Source organism: Berghia stephanieae, chromosome 6 (assembly GCF_034508935.2).
Source record: "Berghia stephanieae isolate SIO BIC M18660-M18661 chromosome 6, UCSD_Bste_1.3, whole genome shotgun sequence".
In the NCBI taxonomy this organism is placed as follows: domain Eukaryota; kingdom Metazoa; phylum Mollusca; class Gastropoda; order Nudibranchia; family Aeolidiidae; genus Berghia; species Berghia stephanieae.
In genome coordinates, this window is record NC_088365.1 from 32695882 (window position 1) to 32715943 (window position 20062).

At 36.6% G+C, this 20062-nt stretch overlaps 1 protein-coding gene across 1 annotated transcript in view; it reads right to left on the reverse strand.

The window, feature by feature from the left end:
• Window positions 1–2579: 2579 nt before the first annotated feature.
• The window catches only part of LOC144974894 (ankyrin repeat, SAM and basic leucine zipper domain-containing protein 1-like), a 31889-nt gene continuing 14406 nt past the window's right edge, over window positions 2580–20062 (reverse strand). The window contains exons 4-13 of the mRNA XM_078918359.1: window positions 17927–18049; window positions 17386–17497; window positions 13273–13384; window positions 11961–12095; window positions 11205–11356; window positions 8367–8502; window positions 7076–7191; window positions 6230–6350; window positions 5475–5579; window positions 2580–3542 (exon numbers count right to left, since the gene is read on the reverse strand). Of these exons, the coding sequence (XP_078774485.1) occupies window positions 3330–3542; window positions 5475–5579; window positions 6230–6350; window positions 7076–7191; window positions 8367–8502; window positions 11205–11356; window positions 11961–12095; window positions 13273–13384; window positions 17386–17497; window positions 17927–18049 (1325 nt within the window). The 3' untranslated portion in view covers window positions 2580–3329. The remainder of the gene's footprint in view (window positions 3543–5474; window positions 5580–6229; window positions 6351–7075; window positions 7192–8366; window positions 8503–11204; window positions 11357–11960; window positions 12096–13272; window positions 13385–17385; window positions 17498–17926; window positions 18050–20062) is intronic.

Here is a 20062-nt window from a genome sequence, read left to right on the forward strand (position 1 = left end):
AAATTCCCTTGGCTAAAATAGCCTCTTGGAGTGATACATTTTTACTCAAAGTCCACCCTGTTGAGTGTAAATTCCTATATGTGCTCAAAAGTGAACCAAGAGAAGACTTCACAAATACACTTTAACCCTCTCCTTACCAACTATAGGAAAATCGTCACATTCGTTATGATACAAATAACATTTTTCTTATTTAAATTTCTTTTGTACATCATAAAATTTAAAGAAATTGAATAGTGTGTTGTAGAGCATGTTTTGATAAAGAAATTATGTACCGCAAGAACTTACTGCTACTGTGTTTGGCTGATACAAAATCTATTTTTGTGTTATTTGGGTTTGAATTTTGGGGAATATCCTGAAAATGGCTGGTAAGGAGAAAGTTAATGGGTATTCCACTGAAATGGGTTAATGAAGTAAAGGACATTGTTGTCACTATAGATGACAATTTAACTTTTGATATGCATGTGTCATTAAATGCTCATCGTAATATCCAGACAAGAGACATTTATGCCGCTCTACAAAAAGGTTGTGAGATCGCATTTGGACCATGCAAGCTCAATCAGGTTTCCTTACATAGAAAAATTACAATGAGCAAATTGAAGGCATGCAAAGGGCCACAAAACAGTGCCTGAAAGAAGACACGTCCCAACAACGTTAGAATGTGTACTTCTCATGTTTACAAAGTGTATCCACTTCGGCTTTCACTCTCTAATATGTCTTGTCATTGTTTTGATTGTAAACAGTGCTCGAACGCCATTTAACAAAACTAAGAATTTAAATTCCCCAAAATTTACAAGCACTTAAAATTAGTAGATCTTGCGATATTAAACCCCCCCCCCCCCCCAAAAAAAACAAAAAACAAAAAAAACCCAAAAAACTGGTTTTAACCACAATAATATCAAATTTTGACTGATGTTTAGAAAAACAACTGGTTTTTCAAATGAAAATAATAAAGTGAAAGAGTTGTTATTGTTTTCCAGGCTATTCCAAAATATTACTTACTTAATCCTCTTCGGGCCTTGAGGCACATAGGGCATCCACCAGACATCTCCATTTTTTGCGATCGGCTGCTTTTGCGGTGGCTGTATTCCAGGACAGGCCTGCTTCCTTTAATTCTTTCTCCATCGTCCTTCGCCAGGTTTCTTTGGGTCTTCCCCGCTTTCTCTTCCCATCTGCTGTCCAGTACAAGGCTGTCTTGGGAAGTGACCCTTTTTCCATTCTGGCCACATGACCCAGCCAATGCCATCTTCTTCTTTTTATTTGGCTATCAATGCTAGTGCAGTCAGCTTTCTTTAATAGATCCACTGTTCTTATTTTTGTAGGCCAAAATAAATTAAAAATTCTTTTTAAACACTTGTTATGAAAGGCTTCAAGTTTCTGTATTAAGGAGGATGTCATTTTCCAGCTTTCACTTCCATAAAGCAGTACACTTAAAACATTGCTCTTGTATATTTTCAGCTTTGTCTTTCTCATTATTTGCTTTGATTTCCAAAAGTTTTTCAGCATGCCGAAAGCCTGGTTTGCTTTTGAATTCTGTGCTTGATATCGTGTTCTGCATTTCCGTCGTCTGTTATTTTGGATCCGAGGTAGGAGAACTCTGTTACCTCTTCAATTATATGTTCATCTATCCTAATTTCACTGTCATGTTTTGGATTCACCCTAATGTACACAGTCTTATCGAAATTTATTTTCAGTCCAATTTTCGAGGCGTTCTTGTGTAGTACGTTTAGTTTCTCTGAGGCGTCTCTGTGTGTACTGGAAACTAACGCGATATCATCTGCGTAGTCTATATCTTCCAGAAAAGATGTCAGTGTCCAGCGAATGCCTCTCTTCTTACCATCAATTGTATTTTTCATGATCCAGTCTAGAGCCAGGATAAACAGAAGCGGGGAGAATATGCAGCCTTGTTTTACACCAGTTGTTACATTAAAGCTGTCTGTTAAATTGTTACCACAGATCACTTGGCATTGGTAGTTGCTGTACATTGCTTTGATTAGGTTGACTATCTTCTTCGGTATACCATAATGGCGGAGTATTTTCCACAGGGACTCTCTGTGTAAGCTGTCAAAGGCTTTTTCAAAATCGACAAAAATGGTGTAGAGGGGGCTGTTCCATTCAATGCTTTGCTCCAGGATTTGTCTCAGGGTAAATATGTGGTCACTACATGACTTCCCTTTTCTGAACCCAGCCTGCTCTTTTCTAAGAATGTTTTCAATGTGAGGTGAGATTCTTTTCAGAAGGATTCTATTAAAAATTTTGCTCGTTACGGACAGGAGTGTGATTCCACGCCAGTTAGCACAATTTCCTAGGTCTCCTTTCTTGGCTATTTTATGGATGATGCCTTTCTGCCAATCCTCTGGTATTTCTTCCTTATTCCAAAATATTGTTAGACCATAAATATCCATAATTGCCTCCTTTGGACACGGCAATGCCTGATATCAGTTAACCTCCACTGACCTCAGACAGGTAGCTAACATGGAAGGTTAATGAACCCTTGAGATCTCATCCCACTGGTAAACTCCTATTGAGATGGTTCCATATGATTCTGATTGGTCGGTAACAATGTAACAAAAAGATCTCAATGGGAGGAAAAAAATGTGTTTTTTATTGGTTAAGAGTACAAGATGACGATTGTCGGGTATCAAGCATCAGTATCAACTGCAGATTATTGTTATAACGATGTCACTAACCAGGGGTTTTACTCAAATGTATGTCCGTATTTTGGGGTTTTTACTACTAATAATATATAGCAAAAAAAAATTGGGACCAGAGGTCAATGTCGCTATCCGGGGGGGTTGTCCTTATTCAGGGGTGTCATTATCCAGAGGTTGCACTGTACAGAACTGTACAAGATAACAAGTGGTAAATATGACCATGACATAACCGTATTTATTAAATGGAGGAAAGATTTCTCAATAAGACAATATACCAGAGGTAACAAAAAGAAACTGGAAACAAAGACCAAATTGGATGTGAGAAAACAGTTTCATTGTGGAAACAACTAAAATATGGAAGTCTAACAGATTTTGTAGTGCGCACAAAAACCCTTAAAACTTTCAAGAACAGACTTGACAAATTTCAGTCTGACCAAAATGTCTAGTACACTTACTGCACTATGGATAGCAAAAGCGGAAGAAACTTGAATAACAAAGACAAAGAAATAGAGTCCTGTGAAGAGGCCTTTCAGGGACTTGTGCTGGAAGCAATCAAAAAGTATCTATAAGTATAAGTAAGAAATATACAATATTTTCCCACCAAAGCCATATGGAAACAGTTTATGCAATATGTGATCTTTTAATCTGTTGCCAAATTGGTGAAAACAGTCAAATTCATCATCTTAAGAGCTTGTACCAATCATGCCTAATAAAGGACTGTATGTAGTCTGTGACATTGCCATCTCGCCACATGAAGCCAAGTCCAGCAGCCACCACGATGACTCCACATGATATACAAAAGTATCTTCGGCTTAAAAAAGATGAAGAACCATAAGCTGATTTCTGACTGGGTATCAAGTCTGGAGGGTTGACGTTAAAATTTTTCATCTCCTGGTGAGGATAATGATTTTAAAAATATTAGTTTGAAATATGAATTAATTTCATTAACTAGTTAACTGGTCCCAGGTTTAAGAGTTTTGCCAAGATGAGAGTCATTTAAATTGAACGATATTTGAAGGATGAGTTTTCTGGCCAAATTTTAAACACATGTTTTCTCCAGAGTACAGCAGTCAACTAGTTAAAAAGGTAGAAACTAAAAGCAAGAGATGTAGGAAAAAAAACCTAAAGCCAAATGAAAACTGTCTACTGAATACATAAATGCATTGCCTGATCTGAGCAATATCTTGAATAGATATTTCCTTGCGTAAAGAAGAGATATAATAATTTCTCTCTTCTTTACTATTTCGTAGGCACATATGATCCAAGAGTGTTGCAGGCACTGAACATCAACCCCATCAACCCTAACTATCCAGCACATAGTGGGCTTTTGAAGACCTGCAACCTGCAGCTCCCGGGTGGCATGAAGTTGAGTCCTTTTAAAAGGCTTTTTTTCTCACATCATTTCAAAAGTGGGGAGGGGAGGGAGTGGGGGATAACAGAAGATAGTTAAAACAAGAGTAGTACCACCATAAGCAAGAGAAAAACATGAGAGAAGACTAAGAAATAAGCTGTGATCAAAATGTCTGTATCCTTCATATGGTGACTAGCCTAATAACAACCGCTGTCAGGCAGAATAAATAAACACGTAAATGAGTTATATGGATAGCAGCTGCTTTGACAGACTTTGGTATGCCAACATGAACACCAATTCTTATTGTATTGTATCATATCGTTTAAGAGCTAATAGGCTTTAAAAACCTTTAAATGCTCTGTGAAACTTTCATGCCTAGATACAATATTTCAAAGTTATATATGCAACATTCATTGTTAATTTGACCATTTTTGGTATATAATCACTGTTTCAAACTATTAACACACAGACAAGAATACATTCTTCTTCAAATATATTATTTGATGGTCTGTCATTTTTTATATTTTGATGCATCATTTGAGACACTGTTTTCTTGATGAAGTACATATAAGGTGCATTCCTGGATCGCTTCGGATTTCATAGCATATTCTTTTAAACAGATTAAGGAACAATAACTTGAGAGCATATGCTTTTAAAAATATTAAGGAACAATAGCTTGAGAGCATGAAGACAAGATGCTTGATTTCGTTTGACAGTATTGTACAAAATAACATGTTTTAACGGTGTGCCAGAGCATGGTAAAAAATGATATTTCCGCTAGACAATGCTCAAACACACAATGCATGATTGATGATTTACAATGGATGCTATATTTGCTCTATAAGTGACTGCGGAGAAGTATAGAGAAAAGCAAAGAGAATTACATTGTGTGTTCATTGATCTGGAGAATGCATATGATAGGGTACCAAGAGAAGAAATGGGGTACTGTCTAAGCGTAAAGGGGGTAACAGAGAAATATATCAAAGTTATCAAATACATGCACGAAGGAAACAAGACAGTGCTAAGGACGGCTGTTGGGTCAACTGAACCATTTAAAGTAAGAGTAAGATTACACCAGGGATCTTCTCTCAGCCACAGCTGTTTGCAATAGTAATGGACGTTCTCACAGAACACATTTGGAGAGAGACACCATGGAACATGATGTATGCATGACCTAGTATTTTAGAACGATAAATAAGCTGAGGCAGGAAAAAAGCAGGAGGGCTGGAGACGGGTGTTGGAAAGAAGTAGAATATGGGTAAGCAGATCAAAGACAGAGTATTTGTGCATTGGACAACGGACAGCAGAATCACCAATAGAGATAGGAGAAGAGGATGTACCGGAGACAAACCAGTTCAAATAATTAGTCATCCTGTTTCTTCAAATCAATCAAAGTCGGTTTGGGGGAAGGAAGGGACACACTTTGCGTTTCCATTTAGGTTTAAGAATATGCGCTACATCAGTCAACTGACCTGAATAAGATTTTCTTGTAACTCAGTGAGTCCTTTCTGAAGCAATTGCACATGTTTGCTTGTGTCTGCCACATGCCTCGCCAGCTGTGTTGGAGTGGCACGGTCCTGGAATAGTAAACAAAACAAAAAAAGAGTAAAATATTTCAGCCTAAAAACGTTCATGTCTGATTCACAAATAGAAAATTAAGGGCTGATTTATTGATTATTTTTTTCTTAACAAAATAATTATTGTAAAAAATAAATAAATAAAATAACAATAATAATAATAATAATAATAATAATAATAATAATAATAATAATAATAATAATAATAATAATAATAATAATAATAATAATAATAATAATAATAATAATAATAATAATAATAATAATACGGTTGAAGCTGATATTTGGAAAGCCGCTTTATTGGTACAGCTCCTAAATTGGAACAATCTGTCTATGACAGAATTTTTTTAAATATAATTTCTATTGGTTGATGGGAATGCAGGCCAGTTGAGTGATAGAACAATTTCAGAGCTTCAGCAGGTGTAAAATAAGTACTTGGCTGTTAACAGCATCGTCTCTGTTGAAAAATAATTATGATATCGCCTCACATGTGTCCACTCTCATCCTACATGTTGAGTGGTGCTGTTGGCTGGAGAGCCCTTGTAAAGCACTTTGAGCACATTTAGTGGCAATTACACTATTTGATTTTTGCTCAACTTCTACCATCCACAACTTCAAACAGTTTAGTTTTTAGTTTATCAAGTACTCACTGTGGCTTGTAATAATGAGTTTGGGTGGTGTTTGAGATGCTGCCTGATGTAAATCACTGTGCTGTTGATGTAACGAATGTGTTTGGAGATATTTGCTATCATGGCTAGTGCATCAGAACACCTGTGATGAATAGAATATGAATTATCTTGACATTTATCTTGTAGCTTCGCATTATATGACATCCCCCCCCCCCCCAAAAAAAAAACAAAAAAAAACAAAAAAAAAAAACAAAAAAGAATAAACCCACACAAAAAAATACTAATAACAATATAAAATAGGTTGTGAAATTCAAAGTTTTTAAATGAGTTTGATAATTTGGTTTTGGTATTTGTTGGATACACTTTGAAAGAATTAATAAAACCAAGTCCTTCAGAATTATCAGGTCATCACCTGAAGAATTTTATTTTCTTTCTGTTTTAAGAAATGGCAAGTATTAATAGACTCTTCTGTCCATACAGAAGATATTTGTTAGCCAGGTGTGTAAGAACTGGCAGAAAGTATTTTTGATAGTATTCTAGCTAAAGGATAGCAGACAACTGTTACTGTCAGATTAACGCTGCATTGACCAGGAGAAACTCTTGACACCAGAGCCGTAGACCTTATGGTCAGATGGCCTTTCGTTTTTTAAAAACTTCCCCAACTTATTTCCCAGCTACTATTACTGGTAGGACAGAATGGGGAGAAATTTGTTTGAATTAGATGATCTACAAATTGGGCATCACAGCTCCCCTAGACTTTAAAGGACAATAATAAACAAATAATGATTAAAATAAGTATAATATTAGAACATAGCAGTCACTTCCTTTAAAAAATCAAACGTGATTCCCACTGCAGGTAGTACCTACCAAATCTGTTTATTATAGTGGATGGAGACTAAACTTGATGGTTCCCAATTCTTTTTATGGACAGCCTGAGACGCGTCTAGGATCTTTTTCCGAGCTCCAAGCTGTTCCACTCCTGCCTAACTTTCGAAGTTGGCAAACAGAAATTGTAAATGAAAAAATAAAGACGACATGTATGCATTTCCATTTCCTTACAAAGAGAGGAGGAAAGGGGGAAAAGTATAATGTAGAGACTCTATTCAGTATATTTTTGAAGTTACAGAAAGTCAAAATAATGGTAAGTTGCAATCTTTATTTGGACAAGAAGTCTGATTCACAAACAGGGCCCAATCTTTAGAGCAATCTATTTAGGTGTCTAATCATATATTTAATACAATTTAATAAAGCAATGATGGAGATGGAACCTTTCATTTTTGTGATGGAATCCTGTGGAATAATTTTTTATATTTAATTTATAGAATCAAAATGATCCCAATCAGCAGTAAAATTTAAGTACGAAATTGATTCAGCAATTGGTAATGACGTGTAATGGACACTGATAAAAGTCCAACAATTCAAATTGTGGTTAATGGAGAAAATCTGGAGAATGTCAACATCTTGGGACAAGAATAGAGACAAATTGAAAATTTACCCCTGATATCCAAAGGAGGATAGCACTTGCCCAAACAAAATTGACAAAAATGAAGACTTATGGAAAAGTAAAAGCATCCAACTGATAATGAAAATATTAAGAACATGCATATTTCCAACAACATTATATGGAAGTAAATCATGGGTAATCACACAAAAAAAAGACGAGAATAAAATAAATGCATTTGAAATGAAATGCTGCCGGAAAATTCTCCACAATCCATAGACAGCAAAGGAAACTAACAAAACTAAGAAAGCCCCTGGGCATGAGGGAGCCACATCTCGTCAAGATGATACATAAATTGAAACTTGCCTTTCCTTTTTTGGACATATCAAGAGACATGACACTCTTGAAAAAATTTTTCTAGAGGGTATTGTAAAAGAGGAAGAGGGAGACCAAAAAGAAGATGGCCACAAGACATCAGCTAATGAATAAGCCAGGGACTGAATGTGGAAGGATGGCGCAGGGCAGAAGCTTGTTTCGGTTGGCTGTTGCGGAGGCCACGTCAAGGAGGAATAAGCCATGGTGATGATGATGAAAAATCAAATTTCCACTTATTTATAATTTTTCAAAGATAAATAATTAAGATTGAAACATATCCATAAATGGCAGGGACAATACACAACTTTCCTTAAGGGTACAGATGGCAAGGCATACACTCACATTGATGAGATCCTGTTCCGTCATGTCAAGCAGCAGGTAAAGGTCAATAAGATGTTTCTGGAATAAAGGAACCAAGTGAGGAAGATCCAGGCCCAGTAAAAAGATTTCCAACTCCCCATACCGAAGATCTGTAGACCTAATTTCAAAATAAGTATATTTTAAAAAATGAGAGTAAAACACCAATAGTCAGAAAGTGACCTGTAAATGTGATCCATTGTATAAAGGTATGGTTGGATCAGATATTGGGAATCGACTTGAAGGTCTAAATAATGAAACATGAGTTCATTCTATTAGTTTATATTGAGGAGATTGATGTAGTTTCCTAAACCATAAAAAAAGACAAAAGGGGGTGACAATGATTGAAACACTGGCCCAGGCACTATGTCCTTGATGAGGCACTTTTCAAACATTAATTAAAATCTCCATTAATAGCTGCCAACTCCCATTCTTTTTAAATTAAAAGATCTTTTCTTGTTTTTTCCTTAAAATTGCTGCTTCATTGTCTGTTGATGTGTACAAAAATAATTTGACTAAACTGAGAGTCCTTGAATGTTGCATACAGATATACAAATTCATATAAACATATGTGTGGAGGTCTAAAAAAACCTGGTCAAAGTCGCTCATAAAGAAACCAAGATTAAGTGGAAAACAGTTGGAAACCCATTTTCAGTTGAAAAATCATCTTCAATATCTTAATTACTGATAACAACTAAGAAAATCACGAAGGACAATGCTTAAAATAGGCATTTAATCACCATATCCCAGCATCAAGCAGGGAAATGCAAGGTCGAAATATTGAAAACATGGTGGTTGTCTTTTCTTCAACTCGAACTCCATTTTAGAGCCCATGATCTAGTCATGTTTGGTATCAATATTAAGATTTTTAAAAAGCAGCTACTCAATGAAATGTAGTCCTTCAGAGCCATTAGGCCCATGGAGCATGAGTTTATCCTGGTTTCTATAGCGTGAAAAGGACAATAGCAATTGCTTGCTATTGGATGCTAGTCTATCGCAAAGTACTTTCCACCAGATATAACAGACCTAGCTACCCAATCACTGCTGGGTGGACAGGGGGTCAGAAAAAATCTCGACTGCACCCGGGATCGATCTCAGTCCCTTTATGTGTGAAGTGAATGCTCTAACAACTGAGCTATCGGGACCCCCATGGAATGTAGTGCTCATGAATTTTTTATATATTCCATACCTGGGAAAATCTGTGCATCGGTTGATGTTGAGAAAAAAAAATATCGCAAAAATCGTTCTCATATTTCTTATTCTCGACTTTAACCCCCATATTCTCAATTTTATGTTTTCTAATCTGGGCATCTATAGTTCTATTTGAGATATCAAGATAGAATAAACTGCAGAATACTCAGCAATGCTCGAGCTTTATGATGCCATTAATATCTCATTTTCATAGATTGCTAGGTTAAGTTGGATTTTCTCAGGGTGCCACACATATATTAATCATTTTATGATACAAATGTGATACTAAGAGTGCTCGACATATTGACAACATATTTCTGACCTGCCAGCCATCTTCAGGATTTTATGGTACTGTTGTTGTTTATGTTGAGGTGCTTCCGGTCAGCTGTAATTGCTTCCGTCTATGTGGATTGGTGTTGTACAATTCATTTTTGTTGTTTAGGGTCGCTTCTGTCGGGTATTTAATGATGAATTATTTTTCCTCTAAGCATAAACTACATTGTTTTGTTGATGTGATGTATCCTGCTGGTTTTGATATGTATTTCCATGTAATGTAATGAGTAATGTAATAATTAATTTATACCTCGCACAGAATCCACAACGTGCTCTAAGGCATTATATATACAAAGACAATAGACAACACAAAACACAAATATTATTACTCCTCAAAAGTCTGTCTGAATAGGAATGTGTTCAAAAGTTTCCTAAATTTACTGTGCTTAGAGGGCGTTTTTGATTTCTTTATCTAATTAGATTTTTCAGCTGGAGATACTTAACATATGGGAACATTAATCATTCGTTCATTTTGGAGTTCAGTGGTCTTGCGGGTAAATACAATTCGAGAAGCCCAGAGAGATAATATATATTATTTAGGCATTTGAAAACCATTGTAACAATTTTGACCTGACTTTCTCTTTAATAAGAAGCCAATGGAGAGACTGAAGGATGGGCTTGATGTTCTCTGTAGGCTTGGAAAGCGTTTGCTAATCTAGCCACTATATTCTGAACTTTCTGCATTCTATCAGTTATATAACTTGGAACGCCTAATAGCATAACATCCTGGGGTCTAAATCTTTGTATTTCAAATTCAAAATGTGTTAACTAAGTGTGGTAGATAATCTTTTGTTGTTGTTTCTTAAAGTTGATGTGTGGAAGTTGTATCTAGGATTTTTTTCCTGATTTGTCTGTTTTAGTTTCAGTGATTCTGGTCTGGCATAATAAACTTGTCTCTAAACATTGTTTCTCTAAAGGGCAACATTACTTCCTTTGGCAGTTACATTTGTTAGTACTTTGGCAGTTACATTTGTTAGTGGGGGAATTTGTTTTTGGTGATGATTTTTCACTATCGTTTTGTTGTGGCTGGAAATTACCTGTTCAATGTTAAGCACACCTGAGTAGCTTAATTTTATTGTGTTTCGGTAAAGTATTTTGTGTAGTCTGTGTTTTTTTTGGGAAGCAAGTATCAATTAATTTTAAAAGCTGTTGTCCGATGACAGTACTGACATTTTTGACAAATTTAGTGGAAGCAAAAAAAAAAAAAAGGATAGAAGAGATAACGAGGGTGTTGACAGATAAAGAATCATTCACACTTAAATATTAAATTTATCACAATATATCAAACCACAAATTTACCTGACTCCATCATCATTTTCATCTAGAATGGAATGCTGTGAGGCTAGAGCAGGATCAATTTTCAGGCCCCATCCACCTCCTTCAATCCCAATGTCTGTCATGTCTCCACTATTTGATGAAATGACTGGACGCCTCTCTAACAAAGCAAGCATCTGGAAGAGCGAACATCAGAATTAAAAAAGTATTTGCGTAAAAGCCATACATATTTAACTAAAACAATTTCTTTTTAAAAATGTTCTGATAGCTTGGTAGTTGGGCACTCGCCTCACAAGAAAAAGGAACGATATCAACAATTTCATCGGATCCACCAGTCATCCTGGTAGTGATTGAGTAATTGGGTCTCTCAGATCTGGGGGTGAGATGGCAGGGCATTGCATTTATATCTGTAGGTCCTGTCTTCAAACCTTGCTATAGTTAATATTTTTAAAAACAACCTTGTAATCTTTAGGAAATAAAAATTGTAATCGCTATATATAACTTTAAAAATCAACAATTTACCCTCACAAGAATTAAATGACACTTCAAAATCCTTAAAATTGTGTAGTCTGGCACCAGCTTTCATTTTCAATACGTTTTATGACTTAGAGGTGCCCTTGAAGTTCTGAGATTGGAGCCAAAATTTCATAATTCTACGATTTTTTTGTAATAGTAAGTAGGTCTGACTGACAGAGGTTTTCCCTCTGTATTTAAAAAGGTACTCCATATTTCAATCTTTCCTCATAAAAAATATTAACTATTTCAAATATAAGTGTTTACCTCATCAGTTGGCATGTGGGCAGCCATGTCTTTGACAGTCAGTCTATCAGTGTGCTTAATGTTGCAATCTGCGCCTGATTCCAGTAATGATAAGGCAATATCTTTGTGACCCCTCTGTACTGACCACGTCAAGGCCTAAATCAGTTAAGATTTTAGAGAAATTTTAAGTGGTTAATGAATTGAGGAGGGAGGGAGGGAGGGAGGGAGGGAGGAGGAGGAGGAGGAGGAGGAGAAGGGGTGTATGGGATGGAAGAGTGTGAGTGTCATTTGTGACTTTCATTTTCCAGATGCCAGAGGGAATACACAATGTGATAAGAAAAAATGAAACTTCAATTGTAAAACACAGCAAACCACTTTAGAACAATGCACTAATTGAATTTGAAAATCAGCAAAAGTCGGAAGACTTCTTTGGGGCGGTCTAGGGAAATACTCTATGAAAAAAAATTTGCTGTAAAATAATGCAATCTTGAAATTTCAAAAAAATTATCGATGAGCAACGATATTTCATGCTTAGTCATCTAATAAAACTGGTCATTCCCATCAATGAAAATAGAAAAAAGACGAAGCAAAATCATTGCTGAAACGTACATGTACACAAAGATTTAAGAAAAAAAAAGATTTTCCTTTCCACTTTATGATTTACGCATTTCTTTGACTAATTTCTCTTTTAAATTACACAAGATGTCCTTGATGTATGCCTGTTCGTTTGCATATTTGTCTTTGTGCTACTTAAATTTCCATCTATATTTACCTGTTGATCGCAATAACTAAGTTGGAAGGGCACTCTAATTTCATGCAAAGGGACCGAAATCGATTCCAGGTGTAATTGAGATATTTTGTTGGATCTATTGTCTGAGGCTCTGAAGGATTACTTCATTTACTCTCAAATTGAAAGGATTCCATGGGCCTAGATAGGCTATTAATATTAAGAAAAACGTTGCTGGAAAATAATTATGTTAAATATCTATCCCAAGAACAGATTGTGCTGCTGCGATACCATTTTGACCATAGGTATTCAATGTAAGCCTGTTTGCTTAAATCTGGAGCATGCTAAGTCTAATGTAGGCTATAGCAAACAAAAACAAATATTTGTGACGTAATATCTCATAAGAATGTTTTATGTGTTTGTTGTATACTTACATTATACAAGGAATGCGCAGACATTGTGCAACAAAATAAAAAATATTGCTCAAAAACGTATCTTGTGTATACCCTAATGAAATTGTAATAATATAATCAAAAAATTATTGTTGTTTTTCAAATATAGCAAATCCACAATCAATATAATAAAAGTTATATTATGGGAACTCACAGTCCACCCTCTAGAATCTTGTTCATTGACCTTTGCTCCCTTCTCTATCAAGTACTCCACGAGGTCAAGGTAACCTAGTCGTGATGCCAGCATCAAACCAGTGGTATGGTGTCTGCAAAAAAAATAAAAAAATGGCAATTTAAATAAATGATGAAATTAGAATAATAAAAAGACATATTCATTAAGCACATTCCAACGGTTCCAATACTCCCAATACAATTCATAATGCTTCATTTGTTTGGCTTTGTGGTCTAGTGGTATGACATTTGCCTTTGGATTGGAAGTTCTGGGTTCGGGTCCAGCTCTGAGTGGTACATTGTTGAGTCCTTGGAAAAGGTTGTTTACTCACATTCTCTCACTGTACTCAGTATAAAATGAGTACCTAACCTTATACAGCATTGCCTCTGTCCGAAAAAAAAATTGCAGGCCTGTAAATGGCTGGTGGAAAAAATTGTCTGAACTTTTTGATCACGAAAATAGACCAAGGGACAAAAATACAGATTAACAAACATAACACAGATATGACACATCAATTGATTAGTCGAATCAAGTCATTTATTTTCAAATTCATTTATATAAAAAAATAAATATATATATAAATAAAATCACAATTATTTGAGAGAGTACACACATTGCTGGTCCCCAGTCTGAGCTAATTGTACAAAAAATGAGAGGAAGAGAACAATTCCTAATTTTTTGAAGGATGTGTAGTGCTTGAAACGAGAAGCTGCTTTAACTTCGCTCCTGTTTGTGTTAAATTTTGAACTGATGAAGAAGAAGAGAAATAAAAAGAAGAAGAAGCAGTAGAAAAAGAAGAAGAAGTAGAAGAAGAAGAAGGAGAAGAAGAAGAAGAAGAAGAAGAAGAAGAAGAAGAAGAAGAAGAAGAAGAAGAAGAAGAAGAAGAAGAAGAAGAAGAAGAAGAAGAAGAAGAAGAAGAAGAAGAAGAAGAAGAGGATCGTGTGTGAGAAAAGATAAAGAGAAAAAGCAATCACAGTCATAAAGGAAAAAAAAAACAAAACTTCTGCTATGAGCATTCACATTCACCTTTTCATTCGAAGAAAAATATTTGGGTATTTCGCATTCATTAATCCAACTAACTTTCAACCGGGAACAAAGAAAGTGTTGGAACGGAGATTGTGAACTGGAAAATTTGTATGTGTCAGTAGCAAGATAGAGAGGAACGGTCCGATCCACCATGCTGTATGTGTTCATTGATTACCGAGATCGCATATGTTCAATTACTCATGATACGACAAGACTTGTGGTGAGACAATGTCAGCGAGGAATCGGCAATTGACATAGCTGGTACGTGTGGGCAGCATCGGCAGCGAATACTTGAGGGTGGTGCCATGTCCTGCAAAATGTGCGATAATTGATAAAGGAAATTATAGAAGGAACGGAATTGATGTCATTCATCTCCTTTTTATGAGTAGTTCTATAAATCAATAAACCTTCAAGGTTACACTAAGTTTTGTGCTTGGTACATTGTCCGGTTGCACAGTTTAGTATCAATAGTTAACTGGTTTGCTTTGTTTTTGACTTGACAGAGTACAGACAGTTTGTTTTTTCAAGTCGGCACTCAAACAGAATACAATACTGAATTTCTTTGACGCAATGAAATAAAAACTCCTTTGTTTTTCCTTTATGTTTGTTTTGTCTTTTGATGTGACAGATTTTTTTCTTCCTTTCTTATTCTTTTTTCTTTTTTACGACGATATACTACATTAAATAAAGACCTCAAGCACCTCGATGACACAAGAACTGAGATGCGAAAAGGATTTAGAACACCCGAGATCGATCGCAGCAGACCGTCATCAGTGGAAAGAATTCACTCAACAAATCAGAAAAGCTGCAAAAGTGTCCCAGTCCGAAGATTAGGAGGTGATCGTTAATAATTTAAATATGTCAAGCTTTATATATGTTGACACTTGACAGAATTTATCGAGCAAGTTGTACTGTCAGAAATCTGACAATTGTCGGAAGATTCACAGCCTGAACTTGTAATATTGCAAAACAGACATCATGTTTTGTAATTTAAGTTAACTGCTGCTGTTGGCGAAGGACCCCTTTTAAATTGTTTTGAGCACTTTTAGTGGGTATTGCGCTATGTAAATGCTCAATTATTTTTTTTTTCTTCTAAATTTATTTCCCTGGAAGCAAATTCTATGTCATACAGCCTGTTAGGCTTCTTTTTTTTTTCTGTACCAACACTTATAATTTCAGTCACTTCCTTAATGCAGGTTCCCATTCACATCTAAGTTGAGCTGGAAAATTTCAAATATGCTTCTCTAAATTCTATTCCAAACTGGAATAATCCAAGCATTAGATGCAAAGTAAAGCTGAGTAATAAGGATTAGGTTACTGATTCATAGGGAAAACAAGATGGTGAAATCAGGACTCATACCCTTGTCCTATGAAAGTTAGTGCAACATTAATACATTAAAAAATCTCACCTAGGAAAACACTGGTCCATCACCACTTTCTGAAAGCTTTATATCCATCTAACTTCTTATACAATGCTAGTTTTGTACGGCAATGTGGTCTAGTGGCATGACACTTGCCGTAGGACCGCAAGGTCCAGGGTTAGAGTCTTGCTCTAAGCAGTGCTTGGTTGAGTCCTTGGAAAAGACTCTTTACTAACACAATTGTAATATCGCCTAACAGGCTTTATGCCTCATCCTACAAGTTAAGTGTTGCTGTTGAATAGGGACCCCTTGTAAAGTGTTTTGAGCATGTTTAGTGGATAATAATCAATATAAATGCTCTTAATTTTTTTTTATTTTTTAGTTAGATTATAGTGCATACAAAAAGAAAAGAAAAATAGAGAAATTTTAGAGTTGGACATGGGCCAATATCAGTAGTTTAAAGTTTGAACAAAAATCATATCACCCGACTCAAATCTATAACAGAATGCATAGCGACCAACTTTTCAAAGAGCTAAAACGGGACATCCTAATGCACAAAACCATCATGACCCAAAACAGCAGTATGCCAGTATTTTTAATTCAGAAAAGTGAGTGGAGCAGGCACTTATGTTGGTAACAACAAGAGATGAAGTGAGTAGAAAAGTGCCAGAAGACAATAGAGAATAAAAATTTTCGCGCGGTGATGGTTTGACCTTGACCTTATAGTACGACAACTCCGCCTGCGTGAGAGCGTGACTCTACCAATGAGCTTTCACTATGAGCTATCCATGTTCGTGATAGCTCATACGTAGAGTCACGCTCTCACTGCCAGCGGAGTTGTCGTACCAAAGGCGCAGTTCAAACCCATCACCGCCGCGAATTTTATTCTCTATTGTCTTCTAGCACTTTCTACTCACTTCATCTCTTGCTTATGCCAGTATTGCGACATTAAAAAATTGATCGGATAATTGATAAAGTCAGGCGTTATACTCATCCAATTTCCAATGTGGAAGAACTGTTCAAGAGATTTTGTCTAAGTAAAATGGAGAAAGTTATGAAGGATGGTGCAAATATATTAAGTTCTCCACGAGGAGCCGTCGCCTTATATCTATAAAAACAAAGACAACACGTCACCTTAATTCATTTTTGTCACATGGTGTTTCAATTTTCAATGCGCAACTGTGATTTAAATTAAATACTATCTTTTCAATATACACTCACAAGTCGATAAAGTCAAGGTATGGCCTATCTCAATTTATTAAATTAATATATAAAGTGTTGCTTTTGGTACTTGGTTGTATATTTTTACATTTTTGTACATTTGCATATATATATGTATGCATTAACGCCACAGATTCTCAACTTTGTGTTTATACATTTTTATGCCTGCCACGTCTATAAACGAATTTCCATTTTTTTGGATGGATAAAGTACATATTATTATTATTATTATTATTATTATTATTATTATTATTATTATTATTATTATTATTATTATGTAGAGACTATCTTATAATATAATCTATCTTAAGGGATTTTTCTTTCTATGTTTTAATTGTAAGTCAAAAAAGCATAATCCTGAGGTGTGCAAGGATTATTTTCATTCACATATAAACAGTTCAATTTTTTTCTTACAATTTTTCTCTAGATTGCCAAATCAGGACAGTTGGTCGATATACAGAATGGTGTTATGAAATATCTATTATACCTGTCCATGGCATTGACATCAGCACCTGCTGTCACCAACATCTTAAGGCAATCCAGTCTTTCTGTACCCAGTGCTGATGTGCAGCAAGCACACATTAAGGGAGTGAAAAGGTCTGAAAATGAATAAAATTATCATTATTATTTGTCATCAAATCAATCAAGAAAAAAAAAAGAGACGGCTTGTATACTATCTAGATTCCAGAGAGAAAAATGGATTTCATTTGGCTGCATCAAACCCCCCCCCCCCCCCCCCCCCCCCAAAAAAAAAAAAAAAAAATTACAACTAAATCTTAAATCTTAAAAACAATATTTTCCTAAATTATTGTTTTGTTAAAGACTAAAGCAAATGCAAAGTCTGTAAATTTTGTTATTAATATTATTTTACTCCAGGAATAAATCCAAACATTTATAAAAATAATCAAATCATCGTTTATTGAGACAATCCCCTTTATATGGAACAGGCAATTAAAATGAAAACCTGTTTCAGTGGGTAACTATTTTTATAAAAAGACCGAATTTCTAGTATCAATACAGCCACTTACCCACATGATAAGAGGGATCAGCTCCTTCCTTAAGTAATAATTCTACTACAAGTGATTGGCTTTGACTGCATGCGAACATAAGGGGGGTCCAACCTCCAGACAAGACTTCATTGATTGGAAGACCTAAGAAGGTCAAGAAAGGTAAATTAAACAGTAATTTAATAAATAATCGTGTTCTCTCTCTCTCTCTCTCTCTCTCTCCCTCCCTCTCTCTCTCTCTCTCTCTCTCTCTCTCTCTCTCTCTCACTCTCTCTCTCTCCCTCTGTGTGGTGTGTGAGTGGCATTGTGATCTAGTAGTAGTAGTAGTAGCGTATGGCTACACCTCCAAATGTATTTCGTCAACCCAGCTTCTAAAGTCTTCCTCCGCCCTAAGGATGGTTTTGTAGCCACCTTCAAGTTTAGTGACTGGACAGTGGAGGACGATGTGATCGCTGGTCTCTGGGCTGCCTGACATTTCTGGCAGGTATCACTTTTTCAAGTTTCCATCTGCACATATTTGATGCAGTTCTGCCATGTCCAGTTAAGAGGCGGTTTGAGGAAATCCAGTATTTTGGTTGGATCTTTAATGATGTTTCCTCCTTTTGGTGTTTCCCTGTTCCACATTTCTCTCCAGTTTCCCTCCACACTGAAGTCTGCCATTTTGTTAGGTGGAAAGGTCTTCTCGATTTAAGTCTAGTTGTTGAAGGTGCCCCCTTTACGATTGATTTATGGGGTGTTGTCTGTGGCTTCGTCAATTCTTGCATGCATCCTTTGATTTTTATCTTGTCGTCTTAAACTTCTGTTAGGTTTACTCCTTAGACCTTTTCCTCCTCCCGAAGTATCCCAAGCAGTGGAGCCATAACATCGATGCTAGAGAGGTATGATTATAGGGTAGGTTACGAAAAGTAAGGACATACAGAAGACACCACCTACAGAATGAGTGTGAGGTGGGTGGTGAGACAGAGCGTGTAAACCACTCACCGAGGGTTCTGACTCCTGCACCTTAAGAGAAGGGGTCCCACCTACTCCCTAACCCGGTTATACCGCCGGGGACTCGGTCGCGCCCATAACAAACTCAGTAGAAACAGGGAACACCACGGAAGTGCTGTTATGGCACAATAATGCATGAGCCATATGCAATAATCTCTGTCAACAGATTACGCGCAATCAATGACCTTGAAATGAGAGTGTTGGGTTCGAAATCACATCAATTCCTTTCAGCAGTGCGTCCGGCCCAGACCTTGCAGCTCCCTGCTGAAGTTTATCATCAAAGGTCCCCAGAAGGAGTCCACTTATACTACCAGAAGTGATGGGAAGCTGTTCAATCTGGCACGGCTGAGCGAAAGACCAAGGTTCGCACAGTCCTCATAAGGGAAATGCTATTTGCAGATGATGCAGCTCTATGGCGCATACCGAGGAAGACCTCCAGAGGCTGAATGGACAGGTTTTCCCACGCATGCAAGGAATTCGGCTGACGTTCAGCATCAAGAAAACAAATGTAAGTGTTTGGAGCTGCCCTCTATACCAGCAATTACATTGACAATGAGGAGGAACTAAAGTCACTGATCACTTCACATACCTGGCACAACATCACCAGCAACCTCTCATCTGATGGCAGAATTAGACAAGCGCATCGCCAAAGCTGCCGCTGTCATTGCACAACTGAGCAAGAAGTGTAGGACCAACAACCATCACTTTGCAATACCAACTCAGAGATAACCATGGCATGTTACCATAGCCTACTGTATGGCAGTGAATCCTTGGACAACAATATGCCAGACAGGAGAAACCGCCTGGAAAACTTCCACATTCGCTGTCTACGACGAAATCTCAGCATCAGGTGCAGGACAGACTACCTAACAATGCATGCTAGAAAGGCGAATTCCCATCAGTACATCATCATCTGCCAGCGACGTTTGCGATGGCTTGGTCACGTACACAGATGGACGATAGCGATACCCAAAGAACATCATGTACGGTGAAATAGCTTTGATGGCGACCAACTGGTCCAGCTCTGCGCTTCTATGATGTCTGCAAACGAGACATGAAATTGACTTAGCATCGACTCAAACACCTGGAGTCGCTTGCTGACGAACGCAAACGGCTGGAGATATGCGTGATGGAGGGAGTGAAGAGAGATGAGAGGAGAAAGATGAA